Source organism: Enoplosus armatus, chromosome 10 (genome assembly GCF_043641665.1).
Source record: "Enoplosus armatus isolate fEnoArm2 chromosome 10, fEnoArm2.hap1, whole genome shotgun sequence".
Lineage (NCBI taxonomy): Eukaryota > Metazoa > Chordata > Actinopteri > Centrarchiformes > Enoplosidae > Enoplosus > Enoplosus armatus.
Genome location: NC_092189.1, coordinates 20921761 through 20945109, shown reverse-complemented (window position 1 = coordinate 20945109; position 23349 = coordinate 20921761). Strand labels below are relative to the sequence as shown.

The following is a 23349-nucleotide window of genomic DNA, read 5'->3' as shown; positions in this document are numbered from 1 at the left end:
AGGGGAAACACTGTGACCTACCACAGCGTCTGGCTCGACTTTCTCTCTCCAGGTTTCAAGCGTCGAGACCTGTAGAATAACAGAACACGGTTTAATTTTGTTGAATTTTATTCCATTCTTTCATTTTGAAATTCCAATAGTCTTAACATTTCCCATTGAATTAAGAGAGTCGCGTTTTGTATTGTCATTATTATAATTTGTGTCATCAATAGTTTCCATTAAAGGACACTTGGGGTCTGAAGGATGAAAAAGAAATAGTGAAATGGTGCGTGAGATTGCTGGAACAAATTGTGTGTATCCATATACACCCTGCTTAGATTTACATTTGACAATAATGCATAATATTTACATGTTATTTGTATATTAAACTGAGATATAGTGCAGCAGATAGTTTGTTATGACAGTTATTTCACATTGATTATTTTCTGGCATCAAATGTACAGCATCATTATGAATCAGAATCAGAATCAATACTTTATTGATCCCCGGGGGGAAATTACACAACATTATTAATGCTCATCATTATGTTATCTTTTTTTTTTTTTTTTACTTTGAGTGCATCGTGCATTTTAATGACACATTAATTTTCCATGCTATGTCAGAATTAAAACAAGAACATAAAAACGAGCAGGCCTTGTTGCATTTCATTGTTTATACCACTAGAGGGAAGTGTCGCCTGTGATCCAGGAAGTATCCTTCTAAAATATCGCGAGAGGTATTTTCCTTCTTGCCCCAGAAGGTCAGCTGATCATTTACTTCAGTGGTGGTGACCAGCAGCCTGTCACTGTTCACCTAGCACGCAACGTTATAGACCGACGCTGTAACACTGGTGAGCTACATGCTTTATTATTGCTATGTATATATTTTCAAGCAGCAGCATTCATTCTGTGCGAGTTCCTTTAAACAGACGGGACAGCTAACGTTAGGCAGCGTAACCAGGGTAACATAAATTCACGAGCTAACGAAAGGCAAGGTAGCTAACGTTAGCGGAGGCTTTAGCTCGCATGCTAGTAACGATGGTAACAGAATATTCTAGATCCACCTGCTACTAACGTTAGCTGTCGTCGCGTTAGCATTAATAAACCACCGACAGTAGTCGTTCCTGAGTATTTTCACGCGTTGGTCTGAACTGGGCCACTTTGATTTGTAGTAACGCGTTAGTTTTTTCCATTTGCATCGGTCCTCCATTCAATAAAGGAGCCACTACTTACTAATAGTAGCGAAGGCTAGGTGTGCCAGAGAAGCTAACATTATACACCTAACATAGCGTAAGGCTAGAGCAAATTATAGACACAATAGTTATTTAGTTCCTGTGTTGCTTTTCCTTGTGAAGGTTAGTCTCATTGAGATTAAAAATTTCACTTTTAAAAGCCACAGTGGCCTCCTGGTTCGCTCAGCTAAATGAGCAAAATCAGCTAAACATAAATATCCAGCGTCAGTTACCACGTTACTACTAGAAAGCAGCACTAGTGATACAAGTGAAGTTTGCGAAGTAAGATTACCATAAAAAGCAGACCTGCTAGTTTGAGACCAGCGGAAGGTTAGAGTGGAAATGATAAGTAGCCAGATCAATCTCTTGTTGAATGAATTAATGAATGAATGAATGAAACTTAATTGACAACTAATTTTGATGATCGATTAATTGTTTCACTCATTTTCAGCATTGAAGTCTCTTAAATGTGAGGAGTAGGTGCTTCTCTTTTTCATATACTATAGTCAATTGAATATATTTGAGATTTGCCTGTTTTTCAGACAAACAATTTGTACATGATGGTTGGACATTATACAATGTTTTCTGACAAAAAGATATTCGTCTTATTAATCGATAAAGAAAACAATAGTTAGTTGCAGCCCAAGGAAAGGTTTGTTATGTATCAACAACGAACAAGCGTAGTCTTTATAGTGTAGTTGTGACTCCTGTTGGTACGGCTTGTCAGTATTGCTTTATGGTGTGACTTAGTTTTTTTTCATCAACAGAGCAACTCACACTCCCAAAGATGGCTGACACAAACCAACAAAGTCCTCCTCCCCAGCTAGGGCCTGTGGTAAGTTGGCTGTTGACCCGGCCACACAATTACATCCTCCAACTATTTCACATCTGGTAAGGTGAGCTCTACTGATTCTACATACAAAGATACTCGTCACAAGGAGTCCGACTCAGCCCACAAAAACATTTGTTGGACGTCTTCTGTGGCTCTGAAGCTGATCCTTGTGATTGTGTCCACATTTACAAATACACAGGATTTTATGTTTTTTATTTTATTTAGCACTGCTCATCGTGTAGCACAGTTATATGTTCCTGAGGTATTTATGCAGCTGTGACCATAAGTCAATCGACAGAAAATTAATCTGCAACCATTTTGATAATATTAATGAGTGTTTTTCAAGCATGAATGGCAAAAATCAAAAGGTTCCACCTCCTCCAATGTGAATATCTTCTTGTCCTCTGATAGTAAACTGAATATCTTTTTGTTTTTGCACTGCTGGTCTGACAAAACAAGACATTTGAAGATATCACCTTGTACTTTGGGAACTTGTGATGGGCATTTTTCACAACCAAACGATTTATCAAGAAAATAATAATCACAAATGAAAATAATTTAGTTGCACCCCTAATTTATTTGATTGTTAGATTGTGTTAATGTTTTCCTTTTTCAAACTCTGTATTCATACTAGTCAGTTCATGTTGAACCTTTGAAATAAATAGTTTGCCTAACTCGGGTGGAGTCAGCTGAAGGAGGCTGCAACTTGTCTCCTGACTTTTTATGAGAGGGTTGAGAACTTTAGATTGAATTAAGTTGTTTTTTAGTTTGGCTGGTTTATGCTGACCGTGAGAGAACATGAGTGAAGATCTGAGCCTTTCAGTGAATTTGTTTTCAGTATACATGAGAAAACAGAAGACCCATCCTGTCATTTCAAATGCCCTAATGCTAAAATATCAAATCATACCAGCTAACAGAGGTGTACCAGCACTTTGCCTGAAACCTTAGCACCGTTAAGACTGTACATCCTTCCCCCATGATGTTATGTCATAAGTGATGGAGCAAGTTCAACACATAGCATCGCGTTTCCTTCAACTTTTATGTGCCTAAAACTCCTGAATGTAATTTGTTGTTTCTTCCATAGCAATTTTTAATGAGTAACAAGCTGGAAACGGCAATGTGGCTTTCACGACTCTTCACCGTCTACTGCTCCGTAATGTTTATTCTACCAGTTTTGGGGTAAGTTCACTCAGTGACAGTGTTAAAAGACATCATTTTACAAAATTTGATTGTGTTTTCACCCTGTTCTCCTTTCTCCCAGTCTGAACAGATGTCAGAATATTTGTGACTGCTTGTGTGTTTCAGACCCTATGCAGCAGCTAACTTCTATCAGCGAGCCTTGTTAGCGAACGCCCTCACTAGTGCACTTCGCTTGCATCAGAGGCTTCCACGCTTTCAGTTGAGCAGAGCTTTCCTGGCCCAGGCTCTTCAGGAGGATAGCTGCCATTACCTGCTCTACTCACTCATCCTGGTCAACTCCTACCCCATCACAAGTATCCTTTCACCTTCAAATATGGGAAAAAGACAAGTGGACAGTGCTGTGTATCTGGTTGAAAGTGTAAAATCATACAGAGATAGTGATTATGAGATGGTTAATGTGGAGGCTTTCATTGATAACATTGTCTTAAAGAGTGCCTGCTAGGACTGCATGACTATTGTCCTTATTTAAAAGGTATAAATAATAATGAAGCACTACTTTATCACTTTGGGTGCAGCTACAATGCTCATCAGTAGTGGGATGTGGTATTGTTTTACTTTAAATTTATTACTTTCATTTTCATGAACTTATAGCTACTTTTCTCTGTAATGATATTTACTTACATTTCTGTTTTTCTTGCTTTGACGGCATGGGTGCACTCTGCACATTCAGTGGTTCTGATTAGTATCACATGAAAGTGCACACCGTCTTAATAACTGCACTACATTATTGTGTGAGGTTTATGCCCTGTCTTTTTATGTTGATTCTTGACACTTCGTGTTCAGTGAGTATATTCCCAGTCTTTCTCTTCTCCTTGCTTCATGCAACTACCTACACAAAGAAAGTCCTTGATGTGAGTATGAGGCAGCAGTCACCTGATGTGACTTGTAATGCTGTTGACAGCATGACAGAAAACCTTTTGCAGAACATTGTTTAACCCCCAGGTGGAAAATTGTCACCAGTCAAATGGTGTTTTAAGCACCTCCTCAGTAAATTAGCCATTGTTCAGAGACCCAAATTTAACCTTAAATCCAATGAAACCAATGATTGTTAATATGATTACTTTTACATTCACTTCTCTCTATCAGTATAAACTCTTTGCCTCACTGAAAAGGTAACTGAAGCTTTGTTGTCAGCTTCTGATTTTCATTGTCTTTATTGGCAGTCGGTGGGCCCCAGCAGCCTGATGTTCATCAGAAACCTCCTGGACAAACTTACGTCCAATCAGCAGAATATTCTGAAGTTCATCGCCTGCAATGAGATCTTCTTGATGCCAGCGACTGTTTTCATGCTCTTCAGGTAAACGCACGACTATTATCAAGACACCTTGCAGATTTTTACTGTAATATTTTATTTATTGCATTGCATTGAAATGTCATGTCATGACATGATCTACCGTTATATGTGCGTGGATATGTGACACTGTGGTGGAAGTACTGATTGTTTTCTGCTTATGCAACCATCAGTTAATCAGTATTACGTTGCCAAAAATAAATGTGACAGATTACAGATTACAGTTTTCCATCTCACTAAATTTACACTCTAGATTTTTATCTAGAAGAAGTAGAATCCTGTAAATCCCAGTTACCAAATAAACTACATAAATCAGTCTTATTGAATTGTATCTCAACTACGAGTCAGCTTCATTACTGGTCTGAGACGCATTATTTTCATATGCAAATTTTCAAACAACCTACAAAGAGGCCAGATAGTTCTTGTTACTGCAGTTTAAAAAGTGCTTAAACATTGAACAAGTGTATAAAATCAGTTTTCACTTATTTATATCATGTCTTTGTGACAGTGGCCAGGGGAGCTTGCTGCTGCCTTTCATTTACTACCGATTCCTCACTCTCCGCTACACATCCAGAAGAAACCCATATTGCCGGTAAGATGTTCAATAATACAACATTGTCACAAAGCACAGGATTTTATGTAATAATTATATGTAACAGCTTCACAGGGGTGAAGAGAACCTGAAACTTTCTGTGTAATTCTCAAAGTTTGCTGCTGCTGCTGGACATTAATCATTTGACAGTAAAATTTAAATGTACGTTAATTTATGTTATTGCAAAACAAAATGAAAACACCAAAGTATGTCATGTTTGGAGCCGTGTAAATATCTGTACCTTGTGTCCATGGGAGTAAATTCAGCCGGACTGATATTATCGGCCAGCATTAGCTCGTCTTAGATGCAGTTTGGCCAAAAAGTTACAATACAGATATGTTTGAGGTAATTTAGCGTCTGTCCAATCTAGTATTAGTCAGGCTTTACTACATATATGTTGTGTATGAGTGCAGAAAATATGATAAATAATAATTAAACATTATGTTGCAGAAAAGCTGCTGTAGCCAGTCAGAGTCAGAGAACTCTTCAGTACAAGAAGACAAAGAGAGAAAAATTTAATTCATATGATTATTCTATATATTATATCTTTTTCCAAAATAAAACTAATTGAAAAAAAATTGCAGCCAGAATACTTTTTTGCTTGAGATGTTCCTATGAACAGTAATTTGATTTCGAAGTAACAAATGTACTTTGATTGCAGAGTAATATGACCTGATATAACACTTAAGAGAATGACTTCAGTGGCCTGTCAGAGTTGAATATTAAACACACCTGTTTCCACTCCAGCACCTTGTTCACAGAGCTGCGAATTCTTCTGGAGCACTTCATCATGAAGCCTGCCTGCCCCGCCTTCTTCAGGAGGATGTGCCTCAGCAGTATCGCCTTCGTCAGCCGTCTCGCCCCCACAGGGGTCTGATTACACTACATGAAAGTTTTGTTTTCTTTTATGTTTTGTTTTTCTACCATTTAGGATGTGACTTAAACTTTGATGGGGACAGACATTGCCATCAACAGAAGGAACAGTTTTTTGAATGTCAACTTTACAGTCTGTGCTCCAACTTCTCTGTATATTTGAGGACAGTTGAAGACCAGCCAGTAATGCACTGAAGTCTCATGGTGATATTTCTTTTCCCATCTTCTTAATGTGACCTCGTTCAAGCAGTGGACACCCCTCACTTTGTTACGTTCACTGAATGGAGCACAGTAGACATCAGCTGTGTTCTGTATGTATCGGCTGTTATTATGTTTTCCTTTTATGTCCTTATTTATTCATGAAAATCACTTATTCTATGATGAGACATTAACATTCTGAGATTAGTAACTTAAGTGAAATGTGCTTATACATAATTAAAAATGTTCTTTTTTTTTAAGTAATCATGTTGTGTTTGGATGGATGGAGGATGGGGTTTGTTTGCAGTTTCTACCCATTCTGGTTTCTTTTTTATGTTCAAAGCATCTGATGCTCTGATTTGTCTAAATGCCTAACTTTAAATGTATTCTATCAATGCCATCAGCTCTTTTAACAACATGCAAAATCTATGTAGGTATGATGTCAAAATGGGTGTTGAATTGAGAAACAAGATATCTGCTGTATTTTATAGAATATTTTAAGGTACCAGACATTTTGCTGTAGGATTCATATTTGAACTTAGTTGCACGTCCTGCTTTTCAATGCGTTCTGACCTTGTTTCTCAGTTTGAAAGTTGAATTTGCGTCATTCATTTTGTTATGTACTTTTCTTGCTTAATGCATGCTTTGATTTTTTTTTTCTGCCATGTTTAATATGTTTGCCTACAGACAAACCACATTTTTATGACAAGATTAAAATGATCTCTTAATTAAACCAATAAAATATTAAAGAACAGTAATGTCGTTTGTGTTTATAATTTGTTTGAACTACTATAGTTGATCTTGGCCTCATAATCAACAAATGTTAAACTAACGAATCACAGTATCTGCCATCCGACATGAAATATGATTATTTATATGCTGACAAATCGCATGTTTTGAACAAAATACCTACTGAGTGAGGACGTTTATCTTTAAAAAATACTTCTAACAACCTTAAACCATTTGCTATAATGAAAGCTATAATTAAGAGCTTTCAACACCATCTAGTGTGAATTCATACACATTAATTATTAATATGGAAAGCAAACACCACACATCTTCAGGTAGTTTGTACGAGTCAACCAATCAGGACGCAGCTTCAATGTTCTCTCCAATGGTGTCACAGCTTGTTACTGCTGCAGCGTTGCCATTGGCGACGTGTACTGCGTTTAGCGTTGCATCGAAGGTTTATGCTTGATACTCGCGTTAAAGGGGGAGTTTGGTTCCGTGTTACAACAGATACAGACAGTAACTCGCTTCAGGTGCCCTAAAGTCGCTCAGTAGGTTCAGTTAAAGATGCTATCTGTTCACCAAAGTAGACAGTTGGCGTGCGAATAAATCGTGTTAGCCAATTAGCCTGCTAGCCAACGTTAGCACGTCGAGCTAATCTCCTTGCCTTAGATAGTTAATCCCAGTGTCTCTTCACCATTATTATCGTCTTGTAATTCGGATGGAAATTTTACCAACACGTTGTGACTGGCACATGGCTGAGGTGGACTGCAACTAACGACCCCTGCAGTTTTATGACCGGATAACGTTACCTGGAAGATTAGCACCTTACTTTTTCCCCCTCTAAGACCTAAGACACAAGAGAAAGAAGATGGAGATCCACTTAAATCGAGTTGATTATATTCAGGTAACACCAAGTGCAGTTTATTTGGTTTATGTTGCTTTTAGTAGTATTTCATTTGATGCTCCACATTTACTGTTGATTCAGGGTGTAACTTTATTTTCCCCTGTCAATTTTTGTTATAATACAATTACATCTGCTTTGTCCTCTTAGGTTGGTGTGACATCCCAGAAAACTATGAGGCTGCTTCCAGCATTGGGAAAAAAGGCAACCCAAAAGGTACTGTTAATCTGTCAGAACAATGCATGTGCCTAACTGCCAGCCTAGAGTTATTGGAGTTTCTAGCAGTGCCTTTTAAGTTATTTGTTTCATGCTACAACATCATGGCTCTTGTATCTTTGTTTCAGGTTGCTATCGCTGATCACGATGGTATACTGACATGTTTTGGGATGAAGAAAGGAGAAGCAGTGGTTTGTGTCCTTTTGTAAAGATTTTTCTTTCCAGTTGTATGTTAATGTGTTGCATGTCAGTTTCTAATGCCGAGAAATGTGACTCTCTGTTTCAGCCCGTCTTTAAAACACTTCCAGGGCAGAAAATATCCAGAGTAGACCTTGGAGGAGCTGCGGGAACTCCACAGGAGAAGATCTTTGCTTGTTCTGGTTCTCAGGTCCGAGGATTCACCAAGAAAGGCAAACAGTTCCTCACCTTTGAAGCCAACCTCACTGAGAGCATTAACGCCATGTAGGAACCCCTTCTCCTCTTTTCGATTGACTCATGCAGAACTGTGTAATTGTCACTGTGCTGATCTGTGTTTGTTATCCCTTCTCCAGGCATGTGTCAGGCGCTGATCTTTTTGTGTGTGCAAGTTACATCTACAACCACTATTGTGACTGCAAGGACCAAGACTACTACCTCTCTGGAGACAAAATCAATGATATCACATGTTTGTCCTCAGAAAACCTGACTCGCCTCGTCCCGGTCCTGGCGTGTCAAGATCGGGTTCTTAGAGTCTTGCAGGTAGACCATGATTACATTTACTGTTCTGACTTTGATACAGGAAGTTGTTCTACCTCAAACAATTAGATGAGATATATTATTCTGTCTTTTTTATTCTGTAGGGATCTGAGCTTGCCTATGACATTGAAGTTCCTGGTCCGCCATCTGTCTTGGAACTGTACAACAAAGATGGAGGCAAGTTAACCTCTCTGAGTGCCGTATACTAGAGAAATAAAACACGTGACTTTGTTATACAAAAGAGGTCAAACAATGATTTCTCTACAGGAGAGGAAATCCTCTATGGAACCACAGATGGTAAAATAGGACTGGTCCAGATTGGGGTGTGCTCAGCTGCAACCAAATGGGAGATAGACAATGACAAAAAGAAAGGAGGTATGTTGTTTACATGACCAGGGTTACCAGGGTTTTGCATGTTTTAGCCAATTAAATACAAATCACTAATATGTGAGATTGCAGGAGGTGGGGAAACCACAACAATAAACAATTAAACTGTCACAGTTTTACGGATGCTCCAACGTCTTGGATCTTTTCTGTTTCCCTTTAGGAATTCTGTGCATTGACACTTATGACATTATTGGAGACGGAGTGAATGACATCCTGGTGGGCAGGGATGATGGGACGGTTGAGGTCTATGGTTTCGATAGCACCAGTGAGCCCACATTACGCTTTGAGCACGTGAGTTTATGCCTAGCACAACGTCAAATATGGAGAATTTACTCAATCCTTTTTTGTATTCCACGATTGATAACTGATCATTGATGGCTGAAGTTTCCTGTCTTTCCTTTTACTTCAGGTGTTGTCAGAGAGCGTAACTTCCATCCAGGGTGGCTGCGTGGGGAAGGAGTCTTATGATGAGGTCTTGACTGCCACTTACACAGGTTAGGTTAAAAACAAATTTGAAACAGTGTGAAATGTGTTCCCAAATTTTCTCACAGAGAAGTATGCCTGTTGTATGTATGTATGTATGTATGTATGTCTGTTCACTCTTTAGAGATACAGTAATTTTTTGCACTGTCTGAAATGTATCGGTTACTTAAAACCCAGCAGTTAATGTTAAAATGTGAAGTAGTAGAAGGAGATCTGATATGTATAGCATATTCTGCTTTCCTGTCATAACCTCTTTCAGGGTGGGTGACTGGTTTGACCACTGAGCCCCAGAAGGCTGAGGCTGGCCCTGGAGACGAGGTCAGAATGAGTAAGGAGACCCAGTCCAAAGTAGAAGCACTCAGGTATCAGCAAAATATTGCTTTATTTCTCATTATACAGTCTGTTGTTGTGTTGTCTCTTGTGCCTTTAAAGAGTTTGACATACTATTTAATGGCTCAATTACGAGTTCAAAACAAATGATTTTGTTCCCTTGCAGGGCAGAGCTGGAGCAGCTGCAGGTTAAAGTCCTGCAGGGCCGTGAGCAGTACCAGCAGACCTCTCAGTCGAGCACAGCCGTGTCAGCTGTGCCTGTCTTCAGCATCAATGACAAGTTCACCCTCTGCCAGGACGACGCCAGCTACAGCCTCACTCTTGAGGTGCAGACTGCCATCGACAATCTGCTGCTCCAGGTCTGCTCATTAATAAACCCCTGTGGTTGCGACCTCTGGTGACAGTAAAACTTATTAATAAATCATACTCCTGATCACATGTTGCAGACATAAACATGAAAAATGTAAACTTTAAAACTAATCTCCTATGCAGAGTGACGTCCCCATAGACCTGCTGGATGTGGATAAGAACTCGGCTGTTGTCAGTTTCAGTGAATGTGATTCAGAGGTGAGCTGTGTCAACTCTTTCTACACAAGACAAACGTACTGTACAAATAAAGTCACGAACCTGCTGCTGCTCTCACAGGCCTGACTCTGTTCTGCTTCCAGCAGCCAAATGGGAACTTCCTCCTGGCTACGTACAGATGTCAAGCTAACACTACCAGACTTGAGCTCAAGGTAACATTTGCATCAGATCTCTGCATATTGTGGCATTTTGTTAATCCTACTTCTTTCATGAAAAGCTACAAATACCACAGTGGACCTTCCTGTTTGTAATTGTGGATGCTTTGTCACAGACAGTACTCAGCTGTGTCTTGTGCTCATTGTATCAATCACTTTCCACCCAAAGTAGAAACATTCCTGTTGGATTATATAACTGTTCCATCTGCTCAAACTATCTGATGATGCGCTGCAGCAAAATAATCTAATTTCATCCATAATAACTGTTTTCCTAGGTGAGGTCCATCGAGGGACAGTATGGGACCCTGCAGGCTTACATTACCCCCAGACTGCAACCCAAGACATGCCAGGTCCGCCAGTACCAGATCAAACCGCTGTCCCTCCACCAGCGGACACACAGCATTGACCAAGACAGGTAAAGACTTCTACTAAAAAATCTAATGGAATTTCAACTTGAAATTTAGTTTTTCAGATTAAGAAGATTCTAATCATTTAGATTGGGATTTGAATTCAGTAACCAAATCCTATCTTGAAGGTTTCTTAAGTGTTATTCCTGTGGCAAGGCAAAGGTTTGGTTAGTGTTGATGCCAAAAATCAGGTTATTGTCAATCCTACTGGAATGGTAGCCTGGTTTCAGACTTAGTAGCCCAAGTAGTGCAATGTAAGTTAATAGCAGTAACTTGAAAATCGTGTAACATTGGTATCATCCATCAGTTTTTGACTCATGATTTTGACCTTACAAACTGTCTTTGTCTTTGTCTTACTTTGTGTCTCTGTCTGTCATACAGGCCCATGAACAGGCTCAGTCTGGTGGGACAGTTCAGTTTTGCTGAGATCCACTCCTGGGTGGTCTTCTGTTTGCCAGAGGTACCCGAGAAAACACCAGCAGGAGAGAGCATCACTTTCTATTTCCACAACACTTTTCTTGGGACACAGCTTGAAGCCACCTACTGGTAAATACTACCGACACAGCAGAAAGGCTCTTCTAGGGTTGCATATACAGTTGTAGAGATTGTGAGAACTGGCAAGGGGTTATAGAATTTTATATCCTGTGATGTCTCTAGAAATGTTTTATTTGTGTTATTTCCACAGGGGGATTGTGTGATAAACCACTTGGAATAAAAAAAAAATTTGATTTTGTAATTTCAGCAAAGGGGAGGGTCACTTCAGGTCAGACAACATCTCTACTATCTCCATACTGAGTGATGTTCTCTCTAAGGAAGCTACCAAGAAGAAAATCAATCTGAACATTTCATATGGTAGGTGTATTATTATCCATTTTCACTGTCTCCTTACAAGTTTTTTCCAGGGAATAATCTCTATTAAATGAAATCCTGTTAAACTAGCTGTCTTTGTTTGTTAATCTTCCAGATATCAGTGATAATTCTGTGAGTCACACCCTGAAGATGATACATCCAAAACTGGAGTACCAGTTGTTGTTGGCTAGAAAAGTTCAGCTTATTGATGCACTCAAAGTAAGTATTGGTTAAATGTGTCGTTTTACAGGAATAATCCACTCTGAAGCTGAATCATCTCTGTTTCAATACATTCACTTTGTTTGTCCACAAGCCCACCTTTGGTTAATAGCTAAACGTTCTCACCGCTCTTCCTCTCTGATTGGTAGGAGCTTCAGGTTCATGAGGGGAACGCTGACTTCCTCATCCCAGAGTATCGCAACATCTTGGATGAGTCCGCTAATCTCCTCGAGGAGTACAAGAAGCAGCCAGCACACCTCGAGAGGCTTTATGGTGCAGCATCATTGCATTTCTCTAACTCTCTTATCCATATACTGGTTATGAATTAGGGCTTGTTGGCCGGTGGTAAATAATATTTTTTTGTTTCTTTTTCTTTCCTATAGGAATGATCACAGACCTCTTCATCGACAAATTCAAGTTCAAAGGCCAGAATGTGAAAACCAAGGTGTCTTCATTGCTGGAGATACTTGATAATTATGACTTAAATTCTCTGTTAAACTTTTTCAGTGAGGTATGATATCATGTAGATTAGAGGGTATTTATTTTCTTGTCGTTGAGGGTCTTTGTTTGTGTTATTTTCGTATTGTAAATACAAAAGTTTTGTTTTATGATAGTTACTAGCAGTGTTGATGTCATGTAGATACTGTTCGTCCTAACTATGGTGTACAATATTTAAATATTTATAATGTCTTTTGATAGCATCTAAAAACAAGGGTGGTGATTAATAAACCACTACAAGGTTGCCAGGATAGTGCAGGTTCCTCTTTTTATTAGTGGCTAAGCTTTGGTTGAGGTTTGAAATTTCAGTGGCCAAATATAAGCCAGTTTAAAAGCACACAGAATGAATGTTTTCCTATCATAATTACCATAGTACTGTGAGTTCCTCTTGAAATAAAAACTAGAGCTTATTTTTATTGTAAGATTCATGGGAAGTATAGTGAACAAATACGACTAAAAATATAAAATTCTACCTGAAGAAAAAGGCTTGTACGATACGATGAGCCATATGTGACAAATGTTGAATATTTTTTCCACACAACACGCTCGAGTCTCATTCATTAAATTATGTCTGTAATCACTTGATTGGTAAATTGATGTCAATAAATCAATTACCATACTTGTTTTGTTTCTAATATTTATGTCCTCTTGACACTTATCTAAATTTCCAAGTACCAAAAATACGATGGTACAGCATTGTAGCGGCATTATAGCAATAGACAGTGGTGCAAAGTTACTCAAGCAATAAATACAAGTTTGAGGTACTTATATTCACTTAAGTATTTCCATTTTATGCAACTTTATACTTACTTTATACAAAAATATTGTACTTTTTACTCCATTAATATAGCACCGACGGGCCATTATGCTGCATAATGAGCATGTGAAATATATTTTGCAGATAGTGTTACTGTACCTTTTGAATACAGAGCTTTAATAATGGGGTATTTGTATGTTGTGGTATTGCTTCCTTTATTAAACTAAAGGATCTGAAATCTTCCACTGCTGGCAAAAGATGAAAAATCATCATTCATGAGTCAAATAATGACCAAATAAGTAGAATTACAATTACAAGTATGTTGTGTTACCAACAATGTTTACATATTACATTATCTATGGTTGGAGCAAATTAAATTACAATACAGACATGGCTTTGTATTGTCTGCATTGGTGAGTATAACCCCACAGCTGTTACTCCTATATAACATAGTCCATATGCGACTTTACGTTCAAATGTGTCAAACCGGTTTTGAATTTGTAATTATGCGAACCTTGTACTCTTTCGGCACCCGTAGATCTATTACGTCACCACGTGTGCGGCCTGTGATTGGCCCGTTTCAATCCTCGCGGGCTACTTGAACTGAGAGAAAGCAACATCCCTTGCATGTTTCTGGGTAAATGGACTGAGGCTAGCTGGCTTGTTTGCAGGTTGGTAGTAACTTCGGAACTCACGAGTATGGCGCCTTAAAAACACGCTTTAAATTGTAGATGTTGTACCGCCAACTGTACATTTTTATATTTTGATCTGCTTTGTTTTTAGCACTGCAGTTCCAAGTGTCGTTGCCATCTCAACAGCTTAGTTTTGATTGTGAACGATTCTTTAACCTACCTCAGCAAGGTAGCAGCTAATGCTAGCCTCTATATAACTGTCCACACGTGATCTTTTGAAACTAAACTAATTTTTTATATATCTTTCACATACAAGAGCACACAACAGCTGTAGTATCTCGGTAAGCAAACGGAGACAGGTTGGACCTTTTTTGTTTGAGGGAAACATGTCAGGCGCTAACAGAGGACAGGGAAGCGCGGCTAGTGAGTTTCACAACCAAGAAAATATGCTGTCAAGACTGAGAGGCTCGCTAAAACCCCGAGCTGCTGCAAACGAGAACCAAGAGAACCATCCACCGAAACAAGCTGCCAACAGAACCGTGCTGGGAGCCCTGCAGAACAACCAGCGGAGCAAAGCCCAGAACCAGCGCGGCACGAAACAGGTCAGTTTGGGCAACGATGCTAAATGGCTCGCCTAGCTTGCTAATGATGACTGTAGTTAAGGTGGGCAGCCATTGTATGTTTTGGAGGCAACAATAGCTTATTTAGGTGTCTTACCAGTTAACATTAGTCGCATGTTAGGATTGGATGTCAGTTTTGGGCTGCTTTTTTAAAATGTTTTATTTGTACAAATATATATATAGATATATAGATGGATCTAAATGTAGCTATAGCTCCGTCTGTTGCACAGGTTGTCCGCCATTTTAATATCACAATTAGTCCCTCACTTTATAACATTACTGCTGTATTCAACAATTCTAATTATACAACCATAGACGTGTCTTGTGATCTCTATTCTGTTTGGATTTTTTTTGTTTTATTGTGCATGAGGGCTCCTCCTGCCTTCCCTAGTAACAATTTTGGGTGTTATATATTTGGCCTATGCCCAAGCTATTTCTTTGTTTTAATCAGATGAAGCTTTTGACTGTAGTACCAACACTTATTGTATTCAGTTGTCTTGTGTTTTCATGCTGTGTTGCTGCAAAACATTTCTTCTCATAGGACAATGAAGGTTTGTACTGACCTTGTTTTCATCCCCTAGGAGTCATCACTGCCCTTGTCCTGTAAAAATGAAGATTTTAGCAAAAGCTGCTATGAGAAGCCCTCCACTAAGCAGCCCGCTTTCCAGATCCATGTGGATGAGCCTGATGGCTCCTGCGCCAAGAAGCCACCTCAGGTGGTCGAGGCTGTCAAAGCAAAGTCCATCACTGAAGAGTCTCTCCTCACAATCGACAATGCTGTGGCACGGCTCCGACAGCCCCTGGCTACCATTGACATTCCGTCAGCAATGGATGTCAGCTTTGGTGGGTTGTAAATACTTATATAAAATACTTACTATAAAAAAATTCTGTCTGATTGCACCTTATCGGCATGCACAGCATGACATTGTCTTTTTTATTTAGCACATTTACATCACATTTTTATAGTAACTGTACTCCATGACCAGACTTTTGCTTTGCCTGTCTAAATGAGGTTAAACTTTTCTTTTCTCAGACTCTCCCATGGAAATGTCTGTGGTTGAGGGGGAGGAGAAACCAGTCAATGTAAATGAGGTCCCAGAATATGCTGCTGAAATCCACACGTACCTGAGGGAGATGGAGGTGAGACTTTATACTACAAATGCCATCTCCTGCCTCTTTCAGCTGTCTTGTTGGGTTATAATGTGCTTGTCATGAGGCCTTTTTAGAAATGTAGTTAAATATGTACTTTCTAAGATCTACTTAGCCTGCAAGTAGATTCACGAGTAAAACACTGGCGTTGCTCCACAGGTAAAAACCAGGCCTAAAGCAGGCTACATGAAGAAGCAACCTGATATCACCAACAGCATGAGAGCCATCCTGGTGGACTGGCTTGTCGAGGTCGGAGAAGAGTACAAGCTCCAGAATGAGACTCTGTATCTGGCTGTAAACTACATCGATCGCTTCCTCTCATCCATGTCTGTCCTGAGGGGGAAGCTTCAGCTGGTTGGGACTGCTGCCATGCTGTTGGCTTCGTACGTATCATTATTTGATATTTGTTCAGTCTATTCAAATTGCAATTAAAGTACAAGTATTGTCGAAGACTGGCCTTTTCCCCCTGTGTAAAGTAACTATTTAAATGTCCAAATACAGGAAATTTGAAGAGATCTACCCCCCTGAGGTGGCAGAGTTTGTTTACATCACAGATGACACCTACACCAAGAAGCAAGTGTTAAGAATGGAGCATCTGGTGCTTAAAGTGCTCTCCTTTGATCTGGCAGCACCAAGCATCAACCAGTTTCTCACCCACTACTTCCTCCATCAGTCAGTTAACAAACAGGTGGAGAGTCTGGCATTGGTGAGCAAATATTACAAAGTATTTTTACACATTTTGGTCACATATATCAAAGAATTTTATAGCCCACATGGCAAAGATTAAACCCTAATCTTTATCTTAACCCAAACAATCTCTGGTCAGCATAATTTATTTACACAAATTGCATGTAGCTCAGTCTTCTATTCTTTCTCAGTACCTTGGGGAGCTCAGTCTGGTTGACTCAGATCCCTGCTTGAAGTACCTACCATCACAGACAGCTGCTGCAGCCTATGCTCTGGCCAACCACGTGGTGACTGGTGGCTCATGGGTAAGTTTGAGAGAATGGTCTTTCAGTGCTCAAGCCAAACATATCTTTGTATTTCCTGAAGATGTTTATGCAAGCCTCTCTATTAAAGACTGTTATCAGTCCCGTTTTCCCTGAGTGGGGGAAACGGTGGGCTTCTGTGCCATGTGCAAACAAGCAATGACTCCAGTTGTGTCATCCTCAGCCCAAGTCCTTGACAGAGATGACTGGCTACTCCCTGGAAGATCTGATGCCATGCATTGAGGATCTTCACCGAATCCACCTCAATGCTGCTCAGCATGCCCAGCAGTCGGTTCGGGAAAAGTACAAGGGACCCAAGTAAGTCGGCTGCTAATAAACCAGTTTGTTTAATGTTTCAGAATTTATATTCATTAGTGGGTTTGGATTCACTTGTAGGAAACTGTATGCAGTCTGGCATAACTGTTCTAAACACTTTCTTTCTTTTGCAGGTACTTTGAAGTTTCCCTCATCAATGCTCCAACTAAATTGCTGCTGAAGTGACTCCTTCCTCCCCTTATCCATGTAGAGTTGTATCCCTGTCTTTTTCTTTTTTTAATGACGTGTGCCAGAGTTTCAAATAACATGGCCTGCTCTTCTTGGAGTAGAGCTAGATGTTTAGAGTTTTTTTAATATTTTTATACTCAATCCTGACATTCATACCAGATGCTACAGTTGTGTTGGTTAATCAAGTGGTTTTAATGGTTTGGCTTTTAATTGCAGACAAAATGTAGATGTCTTATCACCACTCTGTAAACATTCTACTTTGATCTAGTGTCAACTCCAACAGACCTGTGAATGTACTCGAACCCAGAAAACCTAAATCCTGGCTTTTTCCACTTTAAGGGTTGAGTTGATGGCAGTTATTGTTGCTGGTTCACCTTCAGAGGTTTAACTTAACTATTTGACCTTGGGATGCAGATTAAAGTGTATTTTTGTCTGTCATGGAGTCAGCTGTCTCATTATATTGGTGTCTTTGAAGTTAACAGCTTTTCAAGGCATCTTCTGCACTGTAAAATATGGCTCTTGTAAATAAAATTCATTTAAAGTAAGACTTCATGTCTACATCTTTATGGTCACTTTGGACTCATGGGGGCAGCAGAGGACCAGTTTTGGTCATTTTAAGGTTTCCTCAGATACACGGAGACTAAAACTTAATGTTATCAAACAATAGTGGTGAGTGTTTTGATGGAGGGGGGGGGAACTAAATTTGTACAAACCCTCAGACTTAGTCTGAAGAGTTTTCAGGCACCCAGTGTTTTAATTTAAAGCCTTTAATAGTTTATTGATCTCAGGTGCTTTATGTGCATGTAATTACTTGGCATGAGGCTCTAAATACAAGCTGTTGATGGCTGAACGCAGTATTGAAAGTGTTTTCACTTGTATTCATGGATGGTAGTTTGGTTTCAAGTATAGGCTTTGGACTACACACTGAAGCTCTACAATGGCTTCATGACATTTTTGGATTTTACATGATCAATATTTTGTAATACACCAAATAAAGAGAAGGTACATTTTAAAAATTAGTCTGACATCCACATGCCCAAAACTTGCATACTGAATCAAATAATTTATAGGAAGATGCAAATATAGACATGCAGAGAAAACAATGGTTGCCTTTTTGTCTGCATAATTATAAATTGGTAAATGACCAAATAGGATTGACAATTTCTGCTTCATCAGTGGTTTGGTTTTCTCTGGAAATGAAGTAAAGGCAGCCAGTGGTGTTGAAGCCATTGCCCCCCCCCCCCCCCCCCTCATAAATTGGGAGGCTGGCTTTGTGAGGAGTCTGACAGGAGAGGGGACTCACAGCTCAGACCAGCTGCAGGAAGATTTCCACCATTTCATCTCAGGAGCATGGCACCTCACACACTCTCAACAGGTTTGCTTTGTCACTGACAGCACACATTTGTGACTAACTGGAGTATTACACCATGGGAACAGATGGGAATTCTATAACATGGCCAGACCACCGGATACCTGAAACAATGGCTCCTACACCACAGCATCTGTCTAACCCTTGAGAACATCCAAGTGTGGGAAAAGAGCATTTTGGAAGAGCTGGGGAGTGCAGGTTGCTGCCTAATCCCATGCCTGCCCCCAGAAAATTTCTGGTGGCGTCCACCTCGCTGCCCCTGCCTCTGGGATGGGGCTGGAACGTGAGCTTGTACGTGGGGATGCTCCTCGGACTCCTGGCGCTCATGATGCTTCTTCTCTGGATGCTCATCAGGCAGTTGAGGAACTCGGTGGGGAAATCCTCGCTGCAGCCTGCCCGCTCTTTCAGAGAGCCTCGCTTTGAACAGAGGCTTCAGTACATATTGTGAAAATTGGGACAATCCTGCCCAAACACTGCCAGGACTGAGCTTTGTTGGAGTGCTTGAATGTGCCTTTGCAGGTTCATGTAAGAAAATGACTTAAAAATTATTTGTTATGGACTCAAGTGCTCATATTCCCTCTCAAAATAATAAAACCTGTTTGTTCTTATTTATCTATTGTTTTAACAGCTTAATGTTTCTACTTTATCTCTCTCAGGCGTGCACGAAACAGGGAGCCTTTAATTAAAAACAATGTTATTCTTATGAATCAGCTATTTCTTCTCATTTACACAGCCGAGCATCTAACTTGCAGAGAAAAAGCACAAGCCAGGAGTAAATCTGCATCTTGATTCATGATGATTAAAGCAATGCATTCAGGAGGGCAATTTGCACTCCTCTCATCTCATTGGTGACTTGGCAGGAGGGGTATTGAGAATATGCCGCAGATGAAAAATATGAAAGGAGCTGTGTGCCACATGGTTTCTCAACTCCTGTGTCCGCGTCAGGGGACAAAGTAAACCCTTGAGGCTAAACGCTAATATCAACTACAAGAGCCCACAGGCTTAATACTGTTTGATATTTCTCAGGTACCATACAAAGGCAGGGGGATTTGACACTTGGCACTCAGTATGACTTGGTAAATCTTTGTGTGTTTTATTTATACTTTTCTTCGGTCATTAGTCAGAGGTGGCCAGGCTGTCTTTTGTTGAATAGTCTGAGAGGAATCAATAGCCATTAGCCCTGAGGAGAGCATGTTAATTAAACATCGACAGTTGATTTTCGTATACAGCGGCACAATAACACAAACACCCATGGTTCAAACAGAGTGCCTCAGCATAATTAGCATTTCTCCAGCTGCATAAACACCGGCATGTTTGAATGTACAGGAGAAGAATCATTAGCTTCAACCGAGACAATTAAAATTAGTTACACAAGATACTTTCCCCTCTATATTTGGAGGCAGCTATTTTTTGGTGTTTTTGTGGTTTCTCTTAAATGAATAGTTGTACATTTTGGGGAAATCCGCTTATTCATTTTCTTGTCGAGAGCTAGATAAGAAGATTGATACCACTCTCATGTCTGTACAATAAAGATGAAGTTGGAGCCAGCAGCCGGTTAGCTAAGCTAAGCTAAGCTAAGACTGGAAACAGGGGGAAATAGCTAGCCTGGCTCTGTCCAAAGGTAACAAAATCTAACTATCAGCACCTCTAAAGCTCACTAATTAACAAGTTATATCTCCTTTGTTTAATCCGCACAAAAACCAAAGTGTAAAAATGATAGTTTGTAAATTTCTCTTTAACAGTTCGCTTGTCTGCTCCCTTCAGCAAGACACCTGAAGATTAATGAGGTCTGACATCATGGACAGATCCTGTGACTGCATGTTTTCACCTCTGTTGTTGAGCTGAAATATATGTCCTCTGGCACTGCTGGGACCATCTGTGGCCTCTCAATCCTCCTCTTAATAAAGACGGTGCCATTAAGTCTCTGAATACAGCACAATGAACTCAAACATGAAAAGTGTCACAGCAGCGTTGTAAATCCCTGCTGGGTTTATCCTGCAGACAGTAGAAAGAAAAGATCAAAACACCTGACGAGATCTGGTGAGAAATTTCTTTTATTTTGTGTCCATTTCCTGGACCTCTGTTTGCATTTTTTGATAGTGAGACTAAATAAAAACTAAAGTATGCCCCTGAGCCAGAGAAGAAAATCTTGTTTTGGCTGTTTTCAAAAGAATAATATCACTTTATATCAAAGGATTAACTGTTCGCATTTTATGACGAAAATAAGTCCCAAATTTATGTCCCCTGTTCCTTGTTGTTGGTGCAGTTTTTTTGGCAACGTTGTAAAGAGACTGTATACTCCATACTTGACATGTGATGTAAATTAGATCATGATTGCCTGATTAGGTAGTGGGAAGGTGACCGGACCATAAATCCTCTAACTGGTTTGCACATTAAAACACAAGGATCCAAGAGCCATTTCACCATTGTGAGTGGGTAGATGAATGGATGATTTTTCTGTACAATAAACAAACATAATCAATATCTTGCCATGCATACCACAGCTAAGAATAATAATCTTACATTATTAATGCATCCACTCAGAGTAAGAAGGAATCTTTCAAGCCCTTGATGTACGGTTTTGTGGCAGTATTTGCAACGGTTTGTTACTTCAAATTAAAAATCAATTTTAATGAAACACTAGATAAAGATATGTACTGTAGACAATACAATGATACCGATCTCATATTTGTCAGGAGAAGATTAGCTTAGTTCGGCAAATATTTTACCTATTTTACCCACAGAGCCTGTATCCCCCATTTCCAGTCTTTATGCTAAGCTAAGCTAACCGCCTAACGCAACAAGTATGAGAGTGATATCGACTCTCAGCAAGAAAACAAATATTTACAAATGGGTTAGTGGGTTAATCCTTGCCTGGGTCCAGACCTTTGAATCCAACCACTCCACCGGATTGACAGATTCTGGTCTGGCATCGTCAGGGGCGGGATAACGCTGTTGTCAACATTCAGGCGCATATGTTGGTCTCTAGTGATTGGTTAGGGAAAATTGAACCCCCCTCCCCCACGTAAAGGGTTAGTGGAGGTGATGTCAGACTGAAGATGGAAATGGAGTGAAAGCAGTTGACAACTCTGTCTGATATCAGACATGGACAGAGGTTAATCCAGCTTTGACTGTAGCTTCAAACACCAAGGTTGTATATTTAGTAGTAGTCTAAAGTAGCTAACGGGCAATAAGTCTAGCTAACTTCCCTACCAACTCCAAGTGGTCACTGTTAGCTAGTTTCAATGTCACTCAGGTATTCTACCTGACAATAAACAACAGTCTGAAGCTACATGGTTCTTTAAATCAGAGGACATGGACAAGAAAAGGAAGATGTTATTCTCAGTCAGGGTCTCGCAAAACTGCCTCAAAAGGTCCTCGAGGCCAGGTAATATTTGTTGAAATGGAGCCGTTTGCCTTTGATAACACCTGCCTTCAGCACAGGGGAAGATAGCAAACAGAGGCGATCAGCGGTGGCTGGGGAGACCCAGTGATCGATGATAGAGCTTATTGTCTGTCAGTCAGCGCCTGACAAATTGTGCTGTCCACAGCTCAGTATACCAGGCTGTCCCATGGCGCTCCGCTCATGAATGAAAGTCTCAGTGATTCAGTTTGGAAACAACTCAGGGATGAGAGTATGAAGTGAAAGCAACAGTCAGCAGTTTGCAGCCTCACTGATTTGGCTCATAGCACTCGATAGCTGTTTATGCTTTTTTCATATCGAAAGAAATTTTATTTTGAAAAAACAACCTCACCTCAAGGTCCATGCAGAAGCTGTTCTGGAGCTTTGGATCATATGACATGATCTTCCTCTGCAGACTGAGTTTGCCCAGTTGTCATTAATATTGTAGATATAAGGATTTATTGCAATGGTATTCAGTGATACAGTATAACCAAGTCTCCTTATGCAGTGTGTTAATCCATCTCTAGGTGTCAGTCTCAACATGAACTCAACACAAACTGCACAGTGCTGTTTTACCTGATTAATCTAATTAAAATTCATTAAACGTGTATTTAATTTTGACACTTGAATGAGATATTTTGTCAAGGCAGAATTTCAACACTTTGCAGGACAAGCAACATGTGATGTATGTCTTTTATGTGTCTGCGTTAATCATGGTACCTCCAATCAAGAGGGGGCCAAAGCATACGTCCAAGTTCTGTCCGAATTATGAAAGTGGTTTCTGAAATATTAGGCTTAATTTCAAAGCCCCTAAAAACTTACAGGGATGTACCCGAATCTGAATACATTATTCGGTAAAGCACAAATAATGCGATGGAAACAGATTCTTCTATGCAAAGTTGCTAGTTATTATTCGAAAAAGAGAGAGAGAGAGAGAGAGAGAGAGATGAAAAGTACAATATGAATATGTGGAAATAATTAATTATATGCCAATATTAAATCAATGTGGTGCTTTGAAGGCACAACAATTGTATTGCCAATGAATATTAGATTAGAAAATACAACATTTGCCAGATTTAACGTGACTTCCTGTATAAACCACGCCCACTTCTGGTCTTCTATACGAATACAGAAACAGATCATTTCATTGGTTGAGCAGATACAGATAATGACTTCTCTGTACACCTCTAGTAACTTAACACTAAATGAGTGGGTAAATTTCATTCACTATTA

The 23349-nt window shown here is 39.7% G+C and overlaps 3 protein-coding genes across 3 annotated transcripts; all 3 read left to right on the top strand.

Moving 5' to 3' along the window:
• The first annotated feature begins 773 nt into the window (after positions 1-773).
• On the top strand, positions 774-6944 carry tmem33 (transmembrane protein 33). The gene is made up of 8 exons (XM_070913469.1): positions 774-829; positions 1978-2045; positions 3127-3221; positions 3348-3535; positions 4026-4093; positions 4406-4539; positions 5042-5125; positions 5873-6944. Exons 2-8 carry the CDS (start codon positions 1998-2000, stop codon positions 6000-6002), a joined length of 747 nt encoding a protein of 248 aa, XP_070769570.1. The 5' UTR covers positions 774-829; positions 1978-1997; the 3' UTR covers positions 6003-6944.
• An 852-nt stretch (positions 6945-7796) lies between these two features.
• On the top strand, positions 7797-13312 carry bbs7 (Bardet-Biedl syndrome 7). The gene is made up of 19 exons (XM_070913442.1): positions 7797-7832; positions 7980-8045; positions 8174-8236; positions 8332-8507; positions 8597-8783; positions 8885-8961; positions 9025-9155; positions 9328-9458; positions 9577-9661; positions 9910-10012; positions 10147-10339; positions 10473-10547; positions 10652-10717; positions 10996-11135; positions 11509-11673; positions 11870-11979; positions 12092-12195; positions 12345-12468; positions 12579-13312. Exons 1-19 carry the CDS (start codon positions 7797-7799, stop codon positions 12710-12712), a joined length of 2166 nt encoding a protein of 721 aa, XP_070769543.1. The 3' UTR covers positions 12713-13312.
• Positions 13313-14468: 1156 nt separating this feature from the next.
• ccna2 (cyclin A2) lies at positions 14469-17854 on the top strand. Its single transcript, XM_070913273.1, has 8 exons — positions 14469-14684; positions 15284-15545; positions 15736-15842; positions 16011-16234; positions 16353-16557; positions 16730-16843; positions 17025-17158; positions 17290-17854. The coding sequence occupies exons 1-8, from the start codon at positions 14469-14471 to the stop codon at positions 17339-17341; spliced, it is 1314 nt and encodes a 437-aa protein (XP_070769374.1). The 3' UTR covers positions 17342-17854.
• The last annotated feature ends 5495 nt before the right edge of the window (positions 17855-23349 follow it).